The sequence below is a fragment of the Xyrauchen texanus genome, chromosome 20, assembly GCF_025860055.1.
Source record: "Xyrauchen texanus isolate HMW12.3.18 chromosome 20, RBS_HiC_50CHRs, whole genome shotgun sequence".
NCBI classification, from domain to species: domain Eukaryota; kingdom Metazoa; phylum Chordata; class Actinopteri; order Cypriniformes; family Catostomidae; genus Xyrauchen; species Xyrauchen texanus.
In genome coordinates, this window is record NC_068295.1 from 30,077,318 (window position 1) to 30,097,355 (window position 20,038).

Genomic DNA, 20,038 nt, shown 5'->3' on the forward strand with positions numbered 1-20,038 from the left:
TTTACTAAAACATTTTAATACATGAAAAATGCCATGCAGGTACATCAATTAAGGTACTTTTTTTAGTGCAAAGATTAATTGAATCTGAGTTTTGAATCCATTTATTTTAAATGCGCAGTTTGCGAAACAGAGGGATCACAAAACTAGCCTAATGACACGGCCTTTTAGAAAAAAGTGCACAATGTTGCTCATTTGGTCACAATGGTCAAAATGTTATTCTGTATTGAATTTTGGTAAACATTCTATGCATCTATACTTTACTATACTATACTATACTTTATTCTTTATTTACTGGTTGTGTGACTGAGTTCTGTCTTTCTTCCAGGTCTCTGCTGACTCTTTGTCATCTTCAAGCACTTTCTCTTTTCAAAGAGGAGTCTCCCACGGCCACACTACCAAAAGGTCAAAAGTCAAACTGGTCAGCAAAGGTGTGCAGGCAGGTGCGTTACACAACCAGGGCCCGCTTTTTGATCAAAAGCATCCTGTGTATTTCAGACACATACTGCAGTTATGCTTGCCCAAAATCAAGAAGCAGAGCAGCACTGTTTAAAAAAACATTGTGATCAAAGGATAAAGAAAAATGTTTCTTAGGGTTTTATTTGTATTTATTTATTTTCCTTGCAGGTGATTTGGAAATTGTGATGAATGGCACACGCAGACACACCCGGGATGTAGGGACCATCTTTCCCTCTCCTGGGGCCTTCAGAAGTGTTCATTCACCAAACACATTAAGCAGAGGTGTTCATGGTGGCATTAGCATCCCCACTGCTTCCACAGCTAACCCCACCCAAACCCCAGCAGCTCTCAAAAGAGACACCTGCAACAAGGGCATCCGTAATCTTTACCAAAACGGTACGAATGGTGACATGATAATTGAGGTGGTATTTCTTTGAAGATGACCCTTCCGTCTACTCCTCTCTCTACATTTTACACATCACCTCATGCTGTTTTATCTCTATTGCATTCTCTTCAAGGTGTGTCTTGGTTTGTCTCTGCTGATGAGTTGAAGACTGATGGTCCTAAAGAAAACCAGATTGAATCAGCACCTTCCCAAAGCCAGGCCTGGTTTGAGGCTTACAGCAGATCTCGACCCTGGAGGGAACCACTGAGAGAGAGACAGATCCAGGTGGAACAAGAGAGGCCAACAGAATCTAGAACAGCTATAGAAACAGATAGCAGCGGCAAGCCCGCGGCTCTTGTTCGCCTTTCGCTGCAGGTGTGCGGCATGGTCTCTGTTGCTGTTGGCAATGCTGTGTGGTTTTAAAGAGTACGAAGATTTCAATTGATACGTTTATTACAACATCAAACAGTTCACATGAATGGTTGTCTTACAGGAAGCTCTGGAGCTCCATCGGCCAGAGTTTGTGTCTCGTTCACGGGAGCGAATGAAGCGGTTAGAGTTGCTGGTTGAGGAGAGGAGGTTGCAGGCAGTCTTTGACAGAGAGAGGGAAGAGCTTTTCAACTGCCCCGGACCATCACGTCCACTCAGACCAGGTGACCTTCTCCCTGAAGAAAACCACTTTCATATTTAGAAGTCTGAGTGGTCAGTTTATATTTATTTTTTTACAAGCACGAGTTAGAGCTTGCAGCAAGATAGCCTATACTGATACAACTTTTTCACCAGCTCCAGTACCCGGAAAGCGAGTTGTTCCAAGGAGAGAGATGGTCCAACGATCCAAAGAGTAAGTATGCATCCTCACCCAGACCAATTTCACTCCATTTCAGTGGTTTATGCTACAATAATAGAAATAGCACATATTTACCTATGTACATACAGTATTTACTGTATATCATTCAGTATACTTTAACTTTAAGATTTCTTCTTTTGCATGCTTTCAGTTGGGTAGGGAAGAAAGCACACACTCAGAGAATAGGCAGGACAGACAGACTCAGGAGGTAGGCATGTGGCCGTGTGTGAGTTTTTCACAGTCAGGCACAATTGTGATTAATAAGCAGTGTTTTTCATGTTAGCTCCAGTCAGATTGCCCCTTTTTAGCAAACATGGACCTGATCTCCATTTCAACAGTTTGTTGTGTGAATAATATTGACATTCAGACAAATTATTCAATGCGGTCACTCAGCAATCAAATGTGTTCCATCAGAAAATACGCTCAACTTCCAGAGGTCCAGAAAAGGAGAGAGGAGGAAAGGAGAGAGGCTGAGTATCGCTCCTATCGCCTCAGTGCTCAACTCTTTAACAAGGTATACATGCATTTCGAGAGGATCAGTTAAATAATACAGTGCATATGTAGGAAATATAACAGCTTATAAATCAGTGTTCAACCAATACTCTGCTAATAAACCCACAGACACACTAGACTTTGGGTATGTAAAATAACTTTGGATCCTGTATCGAAGGACATGATGCCACACTCTAGGGCTCTGTTTTTAAAAAGAATAAAATTGCAGAATACAGAATAAAAATAATGTTAAAATGTACCTATTCTATTCTGCTATTTGTATTGAGCCAAGAGGTCAATCTGTGACGTTTCAATCTTCTATTGTTCACACATCTTCTTGTTATATGTATTCGGGTCGAAGTTCACCAAAATGTACCTTTGGTTTGCAGCACATTCCGAAAAAGTTAGCATTTCTGGTCTCCAGCGTTCCGATGCTTATGAATGGGATTGAATGAACGTCTAGTGTGATTGCTTTACTTAAGAATACCAATGGCTAGTTTGATTTCCCTTTTAATGCTTTACATTTTCACATTCTGCAGAAAATCACCAATCGTGTGTTGGGAAGAAGATCACCTTGGCACTGATGTTAACTGAAACCAGCTCAAGATATCTAAAAGCTGTTCTTTGAATCTGCCAGGTCCTTTAAGTGCTTTATGTGGGGCGATATTTTAGACTAGTTATGGGGGTGTAGCTTGATATGTGTGAATTCTGAATTCAGGTGTGAGATTTTATTTAATGAATGTTATCTTATATATCCTTATGAAGTTGCAGTCTTGGATTGCTTAATTATGACTGTTGTATTATTACATTATAGTTTTTATAATAATTGTTTTATATAAATTGTTTGATTATGTCTGTGTTTGCAAAATTGTTAGTAATATTTTTATAAAGCAAATAAATAAGAAACTGTACCAGTGTGTGTGCGTCTGTGTGGGGGGTTTACAAGGAAATGTTTTAGGTTACAAACTGGTAATTACAATGTGTCATTACATTTAAAAATGTGTGTGTTTTATGTTAATCGAAAAAAGAAAAAAAAGTGTGGCTGATCAACAAAAAATTATTTAGTTTTGTATAATTGTACATATAGATATGGTTTGGGTAAATAGTATCCTGAAAGAGAATGCACACAAAAAATAATTGTAAGATTTACCCATTTCAATTTCATAAAATTCCATAAAATTTAATTGAGTAGTCTTCAACAAAAACACACACACATATATATATATATATATATACTCACCTAAAGGATTATTAGGAACACCATACTAATACTGTGTTTGACCCCCTTTCGCCTTCAGAACTGCCTTAATTCTACGTGGCATTGATTCAACAAGGTGCTGAAAGCATTCTTTAGAAATGTTGGCCCATATTGATAGGATAGCATCTTGCAGTTGATGGAGATTTGTGGGATGCACATCCAGGGCACGAAGCTCCCGTTCCACCACATCCCAAAGATGCTCTACTGGGTTGAGATCTGGTGACTGTGGGGGCCATTTTAGTACAGTGAACTCATTGTCATGTTCAAGAAACCAATTTGAAATGATTCGAGCTTTGTGACATGGTGCATTATCCTGCTGGAAGTAGCCATCAGAGGATGGGTACATGGTGGCCATAAAGGGATGGACATGGTCAGAAACAATGCTCAGGTAGGCCGTGGCATTTAAACGATGCCCAATTGGCACTAAGGGGCCTAAAGTGTGCCAAGAAAACATCCCCCAAACCATTACACCTGTTATGAACGCCGGTGAAGGCGCCCCTCCTACCGGCCACCGGAGATCGGTTTCACCCGAGTATTGACTAGTTAAACTCCATTTCCCATAAACCCACATACCTGGCATGATTATTGCTTCAGCTGACTGTCATTATCTCCCCTCCATTTAATCAGTGTCTTCATGTTCATTCATTGCGAAGTCTTGTTTTGCCCCGGCAGCATTTCTGAGAGTTATTCCTATGATTCCTGATTCTCTGTGTTCTGACCCAAGTCTGTTTACCCGTTTACGCCTGTCTGCCGCCTGTATTCACTGACCTCACGCCTGTCCCTCTACTATTGTTTGTTTACTGCCTGCCCTGACTCTCTGCCTGTTGACTACGATCCTGCCTGTCTGCATATACCTGTCTGCCTGCCTATTACCTTGCCTGTACCTTACGTTGCTTCCTAATAAATCGCAAATGGATCCCAATCAACCTGAGTCATCATTACAACACCACCACCACCAGCCTGCACAGTGGTAACAAGGCATGATGTATCCATGTTCTCATTCTGTTTACGCCAAATTCTGACTCTACCATCTGAATGTCTCAACAGAAATCGAGACTCATCAGACCAGGCAACATTTTTCCAGTCTTCAACTGTCCAATTTTGGTGAGCTCTTGCAAATTGTAGCCTCTTTTTCCTATTTGTAGTGGAGATGAGTGGTACCTGGTGGGGTCTTCTGCTGTTGTAGCCCATCCGCCTCAAGGTTGTGTGTGTTGTGGCTTCACAAATGCTTTGCTGCATACCTCGGTTGTAACAAGTGGTTATTTCAGGCAAAGTTGCTCTTCTATCAGCTTGAATCAGTCGGCCCATTCTCCTCTGACCTCTAGCATCAACAAGGCATTTTCGCCCACAGGACTGCCACATACTGGATGTTTTTCCCTTTTCACACAATTCTTTGTAAACCCTAGAAATGGTTGTGCGTGAAAATCCCAGTAACTGAGCAGATTGTGAATTACTCAGACCGGCCCGTCTGGCACCAACAACCATGCCACGCTCAAAATTGCTTAAATCACCTTTCTTTCCCATTCTGACATTCAGTTTGGAGTTCAGGAGATTGTCTTGACAGGGACCACACCCCTAAATGCATTGAAGCAACTGCCATGTGATTGGTTGATTAGATAATTGCATTAATGAGAAATTGAACAGGTGTTCCTAATAATCCTTTAGGTGAGTGTATATATATATATATATATATATATATATATATATATATATGTATATAATGCGTTTTATTTTGTTTACCCCTTGATATTAATTAAGATTATTCATCACAGTTTAATTGTTCACAAATGATTGAAACAATAATCAAAACAACGCAGCCTTTTATTTAATTATTTATTTATTATAATTTTTTACAAAAGAGTTAATATTGCTGGCTGTTATTCACAGCAGTGTCATCTTTGATTTTTTTACATGAATGATAAGGAAGTGAGAGATAGATCCACAATCTCTTCTTGTACAGTAGTTTTTGGATCATTTCCACTGATGCAACATTGAAATTTCTGTAGACAAAAATGAGTCGTGGAAAATTAGATGTGGTCTAGGAGCTGCACAACTTACGGTATATTGAGGTCTGAGAGAGATGCTGATTAAAGAAGGGAATGGGATGAGTCAAACAACAACATGTATTGCTCTGCCTGTCAATATACAGGTATCCTTGAATTTTTGGAAAAACTGTAGATCATATAGATTTGAATGAAGCTGTGTGGATAATTTACCATTCTGCATGTGTAAAGCACTAGGAAGTATAATCAAGCTTTATTTCATGATTGCTAAGGAGACGGCTGTCAAGATGTACAGTGAAAAAGGAGTTTCATTTTGATCTGTTCTCACCCCAAACCAACTGGAGCAGAAGACATTGATTAAACCACTGGAGTCGTGTAGGTTACTTTAATACTGACTATCTCATTTTTGGAGCTTCTAAGTTCTGGTCACCATTCACTTGCACTGTATGGACCTATAGATCTGAGATATTCTTCTAAAAATCTTCATTTGTGTTCTGCAGAAGAAACAAAGTCATACACATCTGGTATAAGATAATTTTCTGTTTGAGTTAACTAACCCTTTAAAAGTTACACATAGGGTCAGTGTACACTAGCATTTGTTTGTTATCATATTCTCATTTTATTTGAAAATTAATCACTAGCATTTGAGGTACACGCACGCCATTGTGTCTTAGTGAAGGGTTTAGTATGTGAACACAATGACTTCTAACACGTTTCCTGAAAGATGGACTAAAAGGCCCTACTTAAAACGAGTACTTGATGCTAATGGTCACCCTGTGGAACATTTCAATTACGCTTTTTTACTCAAGAAATTGAGCCGTTCCTGTTGTCCCAAGGCTTTAGAGACAACAGCGACCAATTCAAATCAAAGACAATTTCTTCGGTAGAATGTGCACCGCGTGACAATACATCAGTCTTTAATAAATGTATTTATCTGATCAAATATCAGAAAAGAAAGTCAAAGATAGGAAATCAATTATTAGTGTGGTCACTCCTGTTGTTCTGCTGAGGAAATATGGAATAATATTTTTCCAAACAATTTTCAGAAGGCAAAAAACCACAAAAGTCTCATGAGAATTTGTAAGAATAGTGCGAGATGGCAAATTTGTAAGAAGTCCATCAATCAGTCACATAGGCATCTCTTGTCTCCTTTAAAACCCACATTTTCCTTTCTTCCATCACACACAAACATACTGTATATTACAATTACAATCATAGTCACATGTTCATATGGGGTTTGGTTTAAGGATGAAAATGACCAAATATAGGCTATATCACAAATGCTCAGGATCACACGCACAGAAGAGGGCAGCAAGGGCGCAAACCACTTTTGTTCACAAATCTAAAAGTACCCTTCTGGCCATGCAGAAAAAAAGGAGGAAATTGTAATAAACATGAATTGATTAAATAAAACATTTGAAATATTTTAATCGCACAATAACAGTAATAATGTGTCAATGTGAGATTGCCTTGTAAATCGTGAAAGCATTAAAGGATTAATTTTCTCACTTTCGTTTGGAACAACACTTCGAGTGTCATTCCTTTTCCGCAGTGCCATTGGGAATTCGCCCCCAGGATCATCGAAGTAGCATTTCCTCAGATGAGTAACAAGTCAGATAAAAATGTCCACTCTATGATCAGTATTGTAGTGTCAGTTCATTGTCACGATTCCCTTGTTGTCTGCCCTGGGTTTCACTTGTCCTTGTTAAAAAATTACACTTCCCATGATAACCGTCCCTCATCACTGCCAGCCCTGTGTCATTGTGCTCACCTGATTGTAGTTTGTCATCATCATGTCTCCAAGTGTATATAAACCCTGTTTGTTCTCCATTCCCTTGTCGATCGCTGATGTTTGTGGACGCCTGTTTCTGTGCTCGTTGTATGTTTATCCTGCCTATTATACCTTTGAATGTTTTCCGTGTTTTTGTTTTATTTTTCCCCATTGCGGGTATTTCCTTTGTTCTGGTTTTGTCTGTTCAGTTTTCACCGTGTCTAATAAAGAATCACTGCAAATAGATCCTCACTCCACGTCTGCCTTCATCTCATCCGTAACAGAACGATCGACCAACAATGGATCTAGCAGGGTTCCTCACTGAGCTGACACAGGCGGACTTGTCTGTCCGGGAGTTCTCCCATTTGTTCGCCAGCGTGGCCAGTTACACCGGCTGGGATGACCACACGTTGAAGGTGGCGTACCGGTTCGGTGTACCCAAACACCGATGGTGGGAACTACCGGAGACCGGAGACTACACTTGGCAGGAATATGTGGGACTCATCATAGAGGAATTCGCTGCCGGGGAGCCACCTCTCCTGATCCCGGCTCCCGCCTCGGGGCTTTCCTCTCCAGCCACGGTGAGTGAATCAACCCCCACACCTGCCGTGGTCAACGAACCAGCGCTGCTAACTTCATCCGCCCGGAGGAGGAGGAGGAGGAGAAGAGGAAAGGCCTCTGCTCTCCAGCCTTTGTCAATCACGGTCAGTCAGCCAATGCCTGCCCCGAACGTCAGTGAGCCAGCGCCTGTAGCCTCGAACGTCAGTGAGCCAGTGCCTGTAGCCTCGACCGTTCCAGAGCCAGCACCTGTAGCCATGACCGTCCAAAAGCCAGCGCATCTCGAGCCTCTCGAGCCTCCCAGGGCTCCGCCTCTCCAGTCTCTCGAGCCTCCCAGGGCTCCGCCTCTCCAGTCTCTCGAGCCTCCCAGGGCTCCGCCTCTCCAGTCTCTCGAGCCTCCCAGGGCTCCGCCTCCCGAGTCTTCCAGGGCTCCGCCGCTCAAGTCTCTCGAGCCTCCCAGGGCTCCGCCTCTCGAGCCTCCCAGGGCTCCGCCTCTCGAGCCTCCCAGGGCTCCGCCTCTCAAGTCTCTCGAGCCTCCCAGGGCTCCGCCTCTCAAGTCTCTCGAGCCTCCCAGGGCGCAGCCTCCCAAGTCTTCCAGGGCTCCGCCTCTCAAGTCTCTCGAGCCTCCCAGGGCTCCGCCTCTCCAGTCTCTCGAGCCTCCCAGGGCTCCGCCTCTCCAGTCTCTCGAGCCTCCCAGGGCTCCGCCTCCCGAGTCTTCCAGGGCTCCGCCGCTCAAGTCTCTCGAGCCTCCCAGGGCTCCGCCTCTCGAGCCTCCCAGGGCTCCGCCTCTCGAGTCTCCCAGGGCTCCGCCTCTCGAGCCTCCCAGGGCTCCGCCTCTCAAGTCTCTCGAGCCTCCCAGGGCTCCGCCTCTCAAGTCTCTCGAGCCTCCCAGGGCGCCGCCTCCCAAGTCTTCCAGGGCTCCGCCTCTCAAGTCTCTCGAGCCTCCTAGGGCTCCGCCTCCCAAGTCTCCTAGGGCTCCGCCTCCTGAACACCTTGAGCCTCTCGAGCCTCCTACAGCGCCATCTCCCTCGGCTCTGCCTCCAGAGCCTCCTACGGCTCCACCTCCTTCGGCTCTGCCTCCGGAGCCTCCTACGACTCCGCCTCCAGAGCCTTCCAGGTCTTCACCGCTAGAGCCTCCTACGACGATACCTCCCTCAGCTCCGCCTCCAGAGCCTTCCAGGTCTCCGCCTACAGAGCCGCACTCTGCTCTGCCTCCTGAGCCTCTCATGGCTCCGCCCCATGAGCCTTCCAGGGTTCCGCCTCTAAAGCCTCCTATGGCACCACCTTCCTCGGCTCCGCCTCTTGAGCCTTCCAGGGCTCCGCCTCTAAAGCCTCCTATGGCGTCACCTTCCTCTGCTCCGCCTCCTGAGCCTTCCTCGGCCGAGCCTCCAGGGCCTCCCTCAGCTCCGCCTCCTGAGCCTCCAGAGCCTCCCTCAGCTCTGCCTCCTGAGCCTCCAGAACCTCCCTCAGCTCTGCCTCCTGAGCCTCCAGAACCTCCCTCAGCTCCGCCTCCTGAGCCTCCAGGGCCTCCCTCAACTCCGCCTCCTGAGCCTCCAGAGCCTCCCTCAGCTCCGCCTCCGGAGCCTTCTACGATTTGGTCTCCTGAGCACTCCACGGCTCCGCCTACTTTGGCTCCGTCCTCGGAGTTCCCCATGGCTGTGGTCCTGTGGCTGCCTCCCAGGCCTCCTGAACCTGTCTTTGCTCTGTGGCCAGCTCCCAGACCACCTGATCCAGTCCTTTTGTGGCCACCTTGGACTGCCTGTCTGCCTCCTGTGCCTCCTTGGACTGTCTTTCTGCCCCCTGTGCCTCCTTTGACCACCTTCTTGCCCCCTGTGCCCCCTTGGACCGCCTTCTTGCCCCCTGTGCCTCCTTGGACTGCCTGTCTGCCCCCCGTGCCTCCTTGGACGGCCTGTCTGCCCTCTGTGCCCCCTTGGACCACCTTCTTGCCCTCTGTGCCTCCTTGGACTGCCTGTCTGCCCCCTGTGCCTCCTTGGACTACCTGTCTGCCCCCTGTGCCTCCTTGGACTACCTGTCTGCCCCCTGTGCCTCCTTGGACTGCCTGTCTGCTCTCTGTGCCCCCTTAGACTGCCTGTCTTGTGCTCCCTTGGTCTGTCTGTTTGCCCCTTGTACTCCCTTGGTCTGTCTGTTTGCCCCTTGTGCTCCCTTGGTCTGTCTGTTTGCCCCTTGTGCTCCCTAGGTCTGTCTGTTTGACCCCCCCTCACTCCTTGGACGATTTTAGTTTTTTTTTAGTATTCCCTTTGTGTTTTTTCTTTGAGGGGGGGTTATGTCACGATTCCCTTCTGCCCTGGGTTTCACTTGTCCTTGTTAAAAAACTACACTTCCCATGATAACCGTCCCTCATCACTGCCAGCCCTGTGTCATTGTGCTCACCTGATTGTAGTTTGTCATCATCATGTCTCCAAGTGTATATAAACCCTGTTTGTTCTCCATTCCCTTGTCGATCGTTGATGTTTGTGGACGCCTGTTTCTGTGCTCGTTGTATGTTTATCCTGCCTATTATACCTTTGAATGTTTTCCGTGTTTTTGTTTTATTTTTCCCCATTGCGGGTATTTCCTTTGTTCTGGTTTTGTCTCTTCAGTTTTCACCCTGTCCAATAAAGAATCACTGCAACTAGATCCTCACTCCACGTCTGCCTTCATCTCATCCGTAACATTCATCCCCAAAAAAATATACTCGATTGCTGCGTCATTTCCGACATCGCACACTTGCAGAGTAAACAGCTTCATTAATTGGCAGGGGCTATTTGCACTGAGCAACAAAATCTTCTTTGCGTGTGCAAATAGTGTTAATTGCTATTTACACACAGGTGCAAATAGTGTTAATTGCTATTTACACACAGGTGTAAATAGTGTTAATTGCTATTTACACACAGGTGCAAATAGTGGAAGATACTATTTTGCACCCCTAATTAAATACTATCATACAATATAGTGGCATCACTACAGTGTGTTTATTGTGTTTACTCACAGTCCCACAGACACACTACACCAACCCCTTAACCTAACCTTAACCTTCCCTAACAAAAATAACCGTGTTTTTACTACAGCTATTTTTTCTAAATGGTATTTTGTAGTAAAATCATAAAATCAAACTGATTAATTGCATTAAAATGATGACTTTTGCTTAAAAACATAAAAACATTAACAATATTACTATGGTTATTTTACCTAGATCAAACCTTTCTCTCAACTTCCCGACCGTCACTGTGACCAAATCACTGTGAGGAAATCAATATTTATATTCATTTTTATTTATTATTATAAGTAACATTAAAGGAAATATTAATAGTAGAGACAGGAAACAGAACGGTAAATAGTGGAGAAAAAAAATGGCGGAACCAAATGAGGGTCTCACAAAACAAGCATATGCACATCGTCATTATGCACTATGCCACTGAGGCAACATAGGATGCTGCAGTTTGTCTTCTATTTCTGTGATTCCACCAGACTATTGGAGTGCTATTGGCGCCTAGTGCAAATATTCACTCCGTTATTAATTATAATGGGAGCATGTCATTTTTAGTCTAGATAGAAAGTCGATATGTCTTTTTGTAGAGTACTATAATATGTGTGTTGTATGTCACCTTTTTTCAAGGTAATAATGTGCTTCTTATATATAAAGGTATATTTTTATTTTGTAGCATACTGTCATAAAGTGAAGAAGCTGTCTGATTCAGCAAAAAACAGCTTAGTTTTAATAAATAAGCCATTAGACTAATCACTTTCCAAAAAGTACCATGGAATTACCATTTTCAGACATGGCTACCACGGTCACCATTCAGAACCATGTTATCTTGGTGCCATCATGGTTCTGCCACATTGTTGCAGTATGGTCCTAAATATTAATCAGAATATAATAAACTAACATTACATTAATATGAAAGAAAGGGTACTTTTACTATATAAAGTGTACTGTACATTCTGGTTGGAAGCACTACAAGGTTCAGTTTAGAAGCTATGCTATGGTTAGCACAGCATTTGCTCAACAAAGCCAGCAATCAATTTCATGAACAACATTTACCTGTCTTCATCATTAGCTCAAGCTTCACTATTCACCATAATGTTAATATAACTGAAACTCTTCTAAATCTCAACATAAAAAAACATTTAACTAACAAATATCCTCCTTTATATTCATCTTGCACAAAAACACATAAAATAACTCCTAATTGAACATTTACTCTCCCTTACAATGCCCATGCAAAGCATGCTGGGAAATGAAAATCCCCTGCCGGTTTCTCTTTCTTCCATCATACACAACAGGGATTTTTACATTACATCATCATTATGTTTAGAGTCTGATTAAAGTGTTACACTTTATGGTTAGGTTTAGGTATGGGGTTTGGGTTTGGGTTAGGGTGTAAAATTAGCAAAAATATCATGAACGCGATGATTCACTGTCTTCCAATGCAATGGCTTTTTTAAGTACTATCTGGGTAAGTACTATTTTAGGGTCTGTGTTACCCTTAATTTTAGGTTTACATTTGCCTCAACACACATTTAGGTTAACAAGGAAGAAACTAAACATCGGTCTGCACAAGGACACATGGGATTACTGGTTGGTGTATAAGTCAAAGTTGTAGGATTTCTTAAAAATTATCATGAGATTGGGTTGGAAAACACCTGTTGTGAAAATTAGATGTGTGGCGCAAGGGCGTGGTTGAGCGTTCATCTGCAGAGAAGGAAAGTGGAAAGGCCTCACCCCTGGGTGATTATAATGGCTAACAGCTGCTTCTTGTTGCAGTAATCCTGGAAGAGCGATAAAGGAGATAGACAGAGAGATACCCAGCAGAGTGACACATTTGTGTGAAAGAGTGTGTGCTGAAAAGCAACCTGACCTTGATTTATTGTGTGTTAATAAAAGAGTGAAAGTAACCTGTTACCTGAACCCCGCTTCCTATATCCTACACTGTCCAGACCTGTTTCAGTGGTGCCAAAACCCGGGACTTTGAGGAAGCCAATACGCCGTCATGGAGTCCTTGGCCAAAGTCATCCAATCCCTCGCCAGCATGCATCAGGCTCAACACTAGGCCCAGGTGATTCTCCGAGTTCAAGTGCCGACAGGAGGATCGGAGGGGCACTCCGGAGCTTTCTATATCAGGGGGAAGGCCCATCCACGACCCCGGACCCAGCAACTTCCATACCTATGATCACCCTGAAAATGGGCCCACAAAACAAACTGGAGGCGTTTATTGAACTGTTTGAGCGGACTGCAGTGGTAAATGGCTGAAGTCTCAGGGCGACCCGCCTCCTTCTGCTGTTGTCCGGGGAAGCCCAGCTCGTGGCCCAATATCTGCCTGGAGCTAACCTCCTGGTGTACTAAGACTAAAAAAGCCATCTTTTTAGTCTGCTGTGAGAGATGAATGAGTCGGCCGGAGCCCATAGCAACGCAGGCAACTCTTCTGCTCGCTGACACCGCGCGAGCGTGGCTGCCTGTTTGTGTTTGCTAAACAGCTCCATGATGCCTGCAGGAAGTGGCTGCTGGCAGAGGAGTGCAGTGCTGGGGAAGTCAATCTGGTGGTGCTGGAACAGATCATTATTCGTCTGTCGACCGTAACGGTGGAATGGGTCCAGTGTCACCATCCAGCATCAATGGAGGAGTCCGTCCAGCTGGCTGAGGACCATATGGCACCGTATCTGTGGGCGGATGAGCCCTCATTCTCTCTCTCTCTCTCTCTCTCTCTCTCTCTCTCTATAATTTGAAGAAACATATCAAGGTACATTTAATTTTTCTGCTTACTAGATTCTGTGTGTCTTTAACGTAGCCTGTAATTTAACTATCTATCAATGAGATTATTGGGCCGCTTTGAGAGATGAATGTAATGTTAACAATAGTACTGGGCAATAAAATGATCTACATGTTTTTTGGAAAAAAGAGAGATCAAACTTTTGAGTAGTTTTCTATATTCAGCCTATGTTTTACATCAGGGGTGTTCATTACATCAATCGCGATAGCAAGAGCACCACTGGTTGGTTGATCTAGATGAAATATAAAACATTGACTTATTATTTCCTGACGTCTGTAGCTGCGTGCTGTTTGATTGACAGACAGCTAATGTTTGTGTGCTAATGCGGGTTCGCTAAATTATGAAACACACTTTATAATTCTCCCAATGCCAGTTTTGGTGAGGATATAAGTAAATGCAGTAGTTTATGCCTAAAGTGAATTTAAACAGTTGGACAAAAAGCATATTAGCGTCAAAATGTTGGACTTGAAGTGTACATGTAACCAAACTGAGCACTGTCTAGTAGGCTATGTCATTTAAAGGCTATTAATCAAACAACATGAACAAGGAAACTAGAAAACCACTCACTACATTTGGCCAAATAACTTGAGTAGCTTTAGAAGTATCAATGTAATAGAATAAAACAGTGACATTTTTAATAAAAATATACAGTTTTGAAATATTGTTAGTTTTTTTATTAATACTGGCCCCTGATGTAGAGAGTGTGTTAATTGGTATAATAAATTACCAGGAAAGTAGTGATGATAAAATAATTTATAATTTTGCTTAGCCTTTATAAAGATAAAAAGTATCAACATTTGTAGAGCAATACTTCAGCAGAATATTCCACCAGTCACAAATTTCAGAAAATTGTTATCATGCATTATAATGAGAACACAACTATTTCTGGGTTTAAAAGATACAAGAACTAAATCATTGTCAAGTCAAGTCAAGTCAAGTGGTTTTTATTGTCGTTTCAACCATATACAGTTAGTACAGTACACAGCAAAACGAGACAACGTTCCTCCAGGACCATGGTGCTACATAAAAACAACAAAGGACCAACATAGGACCACATGAGACAACACAACGAAATAAAATACCTATATAAAAAACCTATATACCTATATAAAGTGCACGTGCAAACATGTGCAAAAAGTACAGGACAGTACAACAAATTACTGACAATGTACAGGACAATAGACAGTGCAGCGCCGACCAGTACTCAGTAGTGCAAAAAGATGACAGTTTCTAAAAATGTAAACATAACATACTATGAGATAATGTTCTATGCACATAGCAGTTACTGAGGTAGCAGACAGTTATAAAGTGACAGTAATTAAAGTGCAACTCAGGACACGTGTGTGTCAAACCAGTCTCTGAGTATTGAGAAGTCTGATGGCTTGGGGGAAGAAGCTGTTACACAGTCTGGCCGTGAGGGCCCGAATGCTTCGGTACCTCTTGCCAGATGGGAGGAGGGTAAAGAGTTTGTGTGAGGGGTGTGTGGGGTCGTCCACAATGCTGGTTGCTTTGCAGATACAGTGTTTTTTGTAAATGTCTTTCATGGAGGGAAGAGAGACCCCAATGATCTTCTCAGCTGTCCTCACTATCCTCTGCAGGGCTTTGCGGTCCGAAACGGTGCAAGTCCCAAACCAGGCAGTGATGCAGCTGCTCAGGATGCTCTCAATAGTCCCTCTATAGAATGTAGTGAGGATGGGGGGTGGGAGATGTGCTTTCCTCAGCCTTCGAAGAAAGTAGAGACGCTGCTGGGCTTTCTTGGTGATAGAGCTGGTGTTGAGGGACCAGGTGAGGTTCTCCGCCAGGTGAACACCAAGGAATTTGGTGCTCTTGACGATCTCCACAGAGGAGCTGTCGATGTTCAGCGGAGTGTGTTCACCTTGTGCTCTCCTAAAGTCAACAACCATCTCTTTTGTTTTGTCGACATTCAGGGACAGGTTGTTGGCTCTACACCAGTCCGTCAGCCGCTGCACCTCCTCTCTGTATGCTGACTCGTTGTTCTTGCTGATGAGACCCACCACGGTCGTGTCATCTGCGAACTTGATGATGTGATTCGAGCTGTGCATTGCTGCACAGTCGTGAGTCAGCAGAGTGAACAGCAGTGGACTGAGCACACAGCCCTGGGGGGCCCCAGTGCTCAGTGTGGTGGTGGTGGAGATACTGTTCCCGATCCGGACTGACTGAGGTCTCCCAGTCAGGAAGTCCAGGATCCAGTTGCAGAGGGAGGTGTCCAGGCCCAGCAGGTTCAGCTTTCCAATCAGGTGCTGGGGAATGATTGTGTTGAATGCTGAGCTGAAATCTATGAACAGCATTCGAACGTATGAGTCCTTATTGTCTAGGTGGGTGAGGGCCAGATGGAGGGTTGTGGTGATGGCATCGTCCGTTGAACGATTTGAACGATACGCAAACTGCAGTGGGTCTAGTGAGGGGGGCAGCTGGGTCTTAATCTGCCTCATGACGAGCCTCTCGAAGCACTTCATGATGATGGGTGTAAGTGCGACGGGATGGTAGTCGTTGAGGCAGGACACTGAAGACTTCTTTGGCATGGGGATGATGGTGGTGGCCTTGAAGCACGTTGGAACAACGGCGCTGCTCAGAGAGATGTTGAAGATGTCGGTAAGAACATCTGCTAGCTGGTCTGCACATCCTCTGAGCACTCTGCCAGGAATATTGTCTGGTCCAGCAGCCTTCCGTGGGTTGACTCTACATAGAGTTTTCCTCTCATCTGCCGTGGTAAGACAGAGCACCTGGTCGTTGGGAGGAGGGGTGGACTTCCTCGCCATCACGTCGTTCTGCACTTCAAACCGACCGTAGAAGTCGTTCAGCGCATCTGGAAGGGAGGCATCTTTGTCACAGGCAACTGATGTTGTCCTGTAGTTGGTGATGGCCTGGATGCCCTGCCACATGCGCCGCGTGTCACCGCTGTCCTGGAAGTGACTGTGGATTCTCTGGGCGTGTGCGCGCTTTGCCTCTCTGATTGCCCGTGACAGTTTGGCCCTAGCTGTTCTTAGGGCTGCCTTATCGCCTGCTCTGAAGGCGGAGTCTCGGGACCTCAGCAGCGTGCGCACCTCCGCAGTCATCCACGGCTTCTGGTTGGAGCGTGTGGTGATGGTCTTGAGAAAGTGACATCATCAATGCACTTGCTGATGTAGCTGGTCACTGATGCTGTGTATTCCTCCAAGTTGGTAGAATCGCCATATGTTGCAGCCTCCCTGAACATGTGCCAGTCAGTACACTCAAAACAGTCCTGAAGAGCAGAGATGGCTCCTGCTGGCCGGGTTTTCACCTGCTTCTGAAGCGGTTTTGTGCGTCTGACGAGCGGTCTGTATGCTGGAATTAACATAACAGAGATGTGGTCTGAGTAGCCGAGGTGGGGGCGGGGCTCCGCCCGTCACGCGCCTGGGATGTTTGTGTAAACAAGATCAAGCGCGTTCACCCCTCTCGTTGCAAAGTCCACATACTGATGGAATTTAGGGAGCACTGTCTTGAGATTTGCATGGTTGAAATCTCCGGCGACAATAAACAGTCCGTCGGGGTGAGCGTTCTGCAGTTCGCTCATAGCCCCATACAGTTCACAGAGCGCTTCCTTAGCGTTAGCGCTGGGGAATGTAAACTCCGGTTATGCAAACAGTGGTGAATTCCCGTGGTAGATAAAAAGGTCTGCATCTAACAGTCACAAGCTCCAACAGCGATGAACAGTAACTAGAGACTAGCACAGAGTTCTTGCACCATTCCGTGTTGATGTAAACACACAAGCCACCACCACGAGTCTTACCGCAGAGAGCTGTATTTCTGTCGGCACGAAACGAGGCGAGCCCGTCTAGCTGAATAGCGGCATCCGGAACTCTGTCGCTGAGCCACGTCTCCGTGAAAACAAAGACGCAGCAGTCTCTAAACTCACGCTGCGTAGCCTGCTGGAGTCGGATATAGTCCAGTTTATTGTCCAGGGAGCAAACATTTGAGAGCAGGATAGACGGGAGAGCCCTTCGGCTAGGGTTTGTTTTTAGCCTAGCATGGACCCCTGCCCTCTTTCCGCGCTTCCGCTTTCTCGCACACCGCTTACGACGTCCTCTCCCCCGGCCACCGGCATCAGGCGACGCCGAGGGCTGGAGGCCTGGTCTCCGCAGCAAGCCGAGTACGCGTAGCGCCTCCTGCAGGTCATCATGCAGCTTGGTTTTTGCATGAGTCTTATATTTGAGTAGTGTCTGGCGATGGTAGACATGAACACTGGTTGCTCCGATGTCCATGTGTTGCAAAAGTCGGGCTTTTTAAACAAAAATAGCACCATTGTGGATCCGGAGTGGCCGCTGCGTGCTACCGCGCCGCCATCTTGGATGTGTCCAAGGTATTGGGTGAATAATTCCTTTTTAAGCGTGATGTAGCCCCTATACCATACAACTTTTCCCATGCCTGATCTACCTCCTCTATTGTGCAGTACATGACATGCCAAGATATTCTACTAATTAGCATTTTTTTTGCCTTCCTTGCATTGTTTGAAAATTTTATGTACAAAAATAATGCTCTGTCGGTATTAAGGGAAATTTAGACCCTACACATAAACCCTGACATCGACCCAATTCTGCTGAGTTACAATGTGGAGCATTGTATCTCAAAGGAGGACAATATGGCCCCCCATGTGCTACTTAAAGAAATAATTCACACAAAAATGAAATTCTCTTATCATTTACTCACCCATATGCCATCTGTCTATGACTTTCTTCAGAACACAAATTAAGATTTTTAGAAGAATATTTCAGCTCTGTAGGTCCATTCAAAGTAAGTGAAGGGGTGCCAAAATGTTGATGCTCCAAAAAGCACATAAAAGTAATGCATACAACTTCAGTGGTTCAATCCATGACTTCAGAATTGCTATGACAGGTGTGGGTGAGAAACTGATCAATATTTAAGTCTAGAAATTCTTCTCTTTGCCCAGTAGGTTGCAATGTGCATGAAGAATGTGAATCACCAAAAACACAAGAAGAAAGTGAAAGTTAAAGTGGAGATTGACTGAGCCGGGAGGAGAATTTATAGTAAAAAAGGAATTAAAATGGATCTGTTTCTCACCACATCTATCCTATTGCTTCTGAAGACATGGATTAAACCCCTGGAGGCACATGGATTAGACTAGTTTTATGCTGATTTATGTGATTTTTGAAGCTTCGATATTTATGCACAGATTCGCTTTCATCGTGTGAGCCAAAATAGCTGAGATATTCTTCTAAAAACCTTAATTTGTGTTTTGCAGAGGAAAGAAAGTCATACACATCCAGGATGGCATGAGGGTGAGTAAATGATGAGAGAATGTAAATTTTTGGGTGAATAATTCCTTTTTAAGCGTGATGTAGCCCCTATACCATATAACTTTTCCCATGCCTGATCTACCTCCTCTATTGTGCAGTACATGACATGCCAAGAGATTCTACTAATTAGCATTTTTTTTGCCTTCCTTGCATTGTTTGAAAATTTTATGTACAAAAATAATGCTCTGTCGGTATTAAGGGAAATTTAGACCCTACACATAAACTGGTTTTAATGTAATTGTTTCATACATTACGATTTAAAATGGGGATCAGTGTATTGAAAATAACTTTTTAATCTTTTAATTTCTGTTATCGTGTCTCTCTTTTATTTTTGGAATCAGATTCATGAAGTGTTTATCATAGATAAGTGATGTATTTTAAAAGTTGGCATTATAATGGGGCATAGGTTTTGCAACTTGGTACTCAATACACACTACTAATGAGTACTTTTAAATGAGCTAATCGTTTACTCTTACTTCAGTAGTTTTTAGGATAGCTACTTTTACTCTACTCACACTACATATTTTGGGAAGTAAAATTACTTCTACTTGAGTATGATTTTTCAGTACTCTTTCCACTCCTGGAAGTTGGGAAGTGCAAGGGCTCCCCTGGATTAGGAAGTTGGAGAATTGATTTCTTAAGGCTTATTCACTCATTAAAATGAGCACAAAAGGCAGTCAAAGCTAGTAAAGAAGATTTATTAATGCAAATTGGTATATGCTGGATGAGGTCAAGGAATTTAGGCAAAATAACCATTTTGACCAGATTAATGTGACTCACAAGGGATAGAGGGAATGAGGCCCATCTAGACATATCTAATTTGGATTTATCCACTAATGGTTGAAAATTGCTAGCAAATAAATAATTGTATGAGTTTGTAAAAAAGACCCCCATGTGTTTGAATCCATATGAAGCAATCTTGAAGTGTAAGAGTGATCGTGGACATTTTTTAGCTTCAGGGTTGACAAAAAACACTCACTTTTTTGCAAATGTATCTTGTAGCCAGATAGTTGTTCAAATTTGTCTAGGATGTCAAAAATGTAATGTAGGGAGGAAGCAAGATTGGAAATACAGTGCATCCGGAAAGTATTCACAGCGCTTCACTTTTTCCACATTTGGTTATGTTACAGCCTTATTCCAAAATGGATTAAATTCATTATTTTCCTCAAAATTCTACAAACAATACCCCATAATGACAATGTG

General features: G+C 44.0%; 1 protein-coding gene across 1 annotated transcript in view; it reads left to right on the forward strand.

The window, feature by feature from the left end:
* Window positions 1–3,083, forward strand: part of alms1 (ALMS1 centrosome and basal body associated protein) — a 38,308-nt gene extending 35,225 nt beyond the window's left edge. Inside the window, exons 12-18 of the mRNA XM_052151463.1 lie at window positions 326–440; window positions 625–852; window positions 975–1,216; window positions 1,335–1,494; window positions 1,625–1,682; window positions 2,103–2,202; window positions 2,720–3,083. Coding sequence (XP_052007423.1) covers window positions 326–440; window positions 625–852; window positions 975–1,216; window positions 1,335–1,494; window positions 1,625–1,682; window positions 2,103–2,202; window positions 2,720–2,764 — 948 coding nt within the window. The 3' untranslated portion in view covers window positions 2,765–3,083. The remainder of the gene's footprint in view (window positions 1–325; window positions 441–624; window positions 853–974; window positions 1,217–1,334; window positions 1,495–1,624; window positions 1,683–2,102; window positions 2,203–2,719) is intronic.
* Window positions 3,084–20,038: the final 16,955 nt, after the last annotated feature.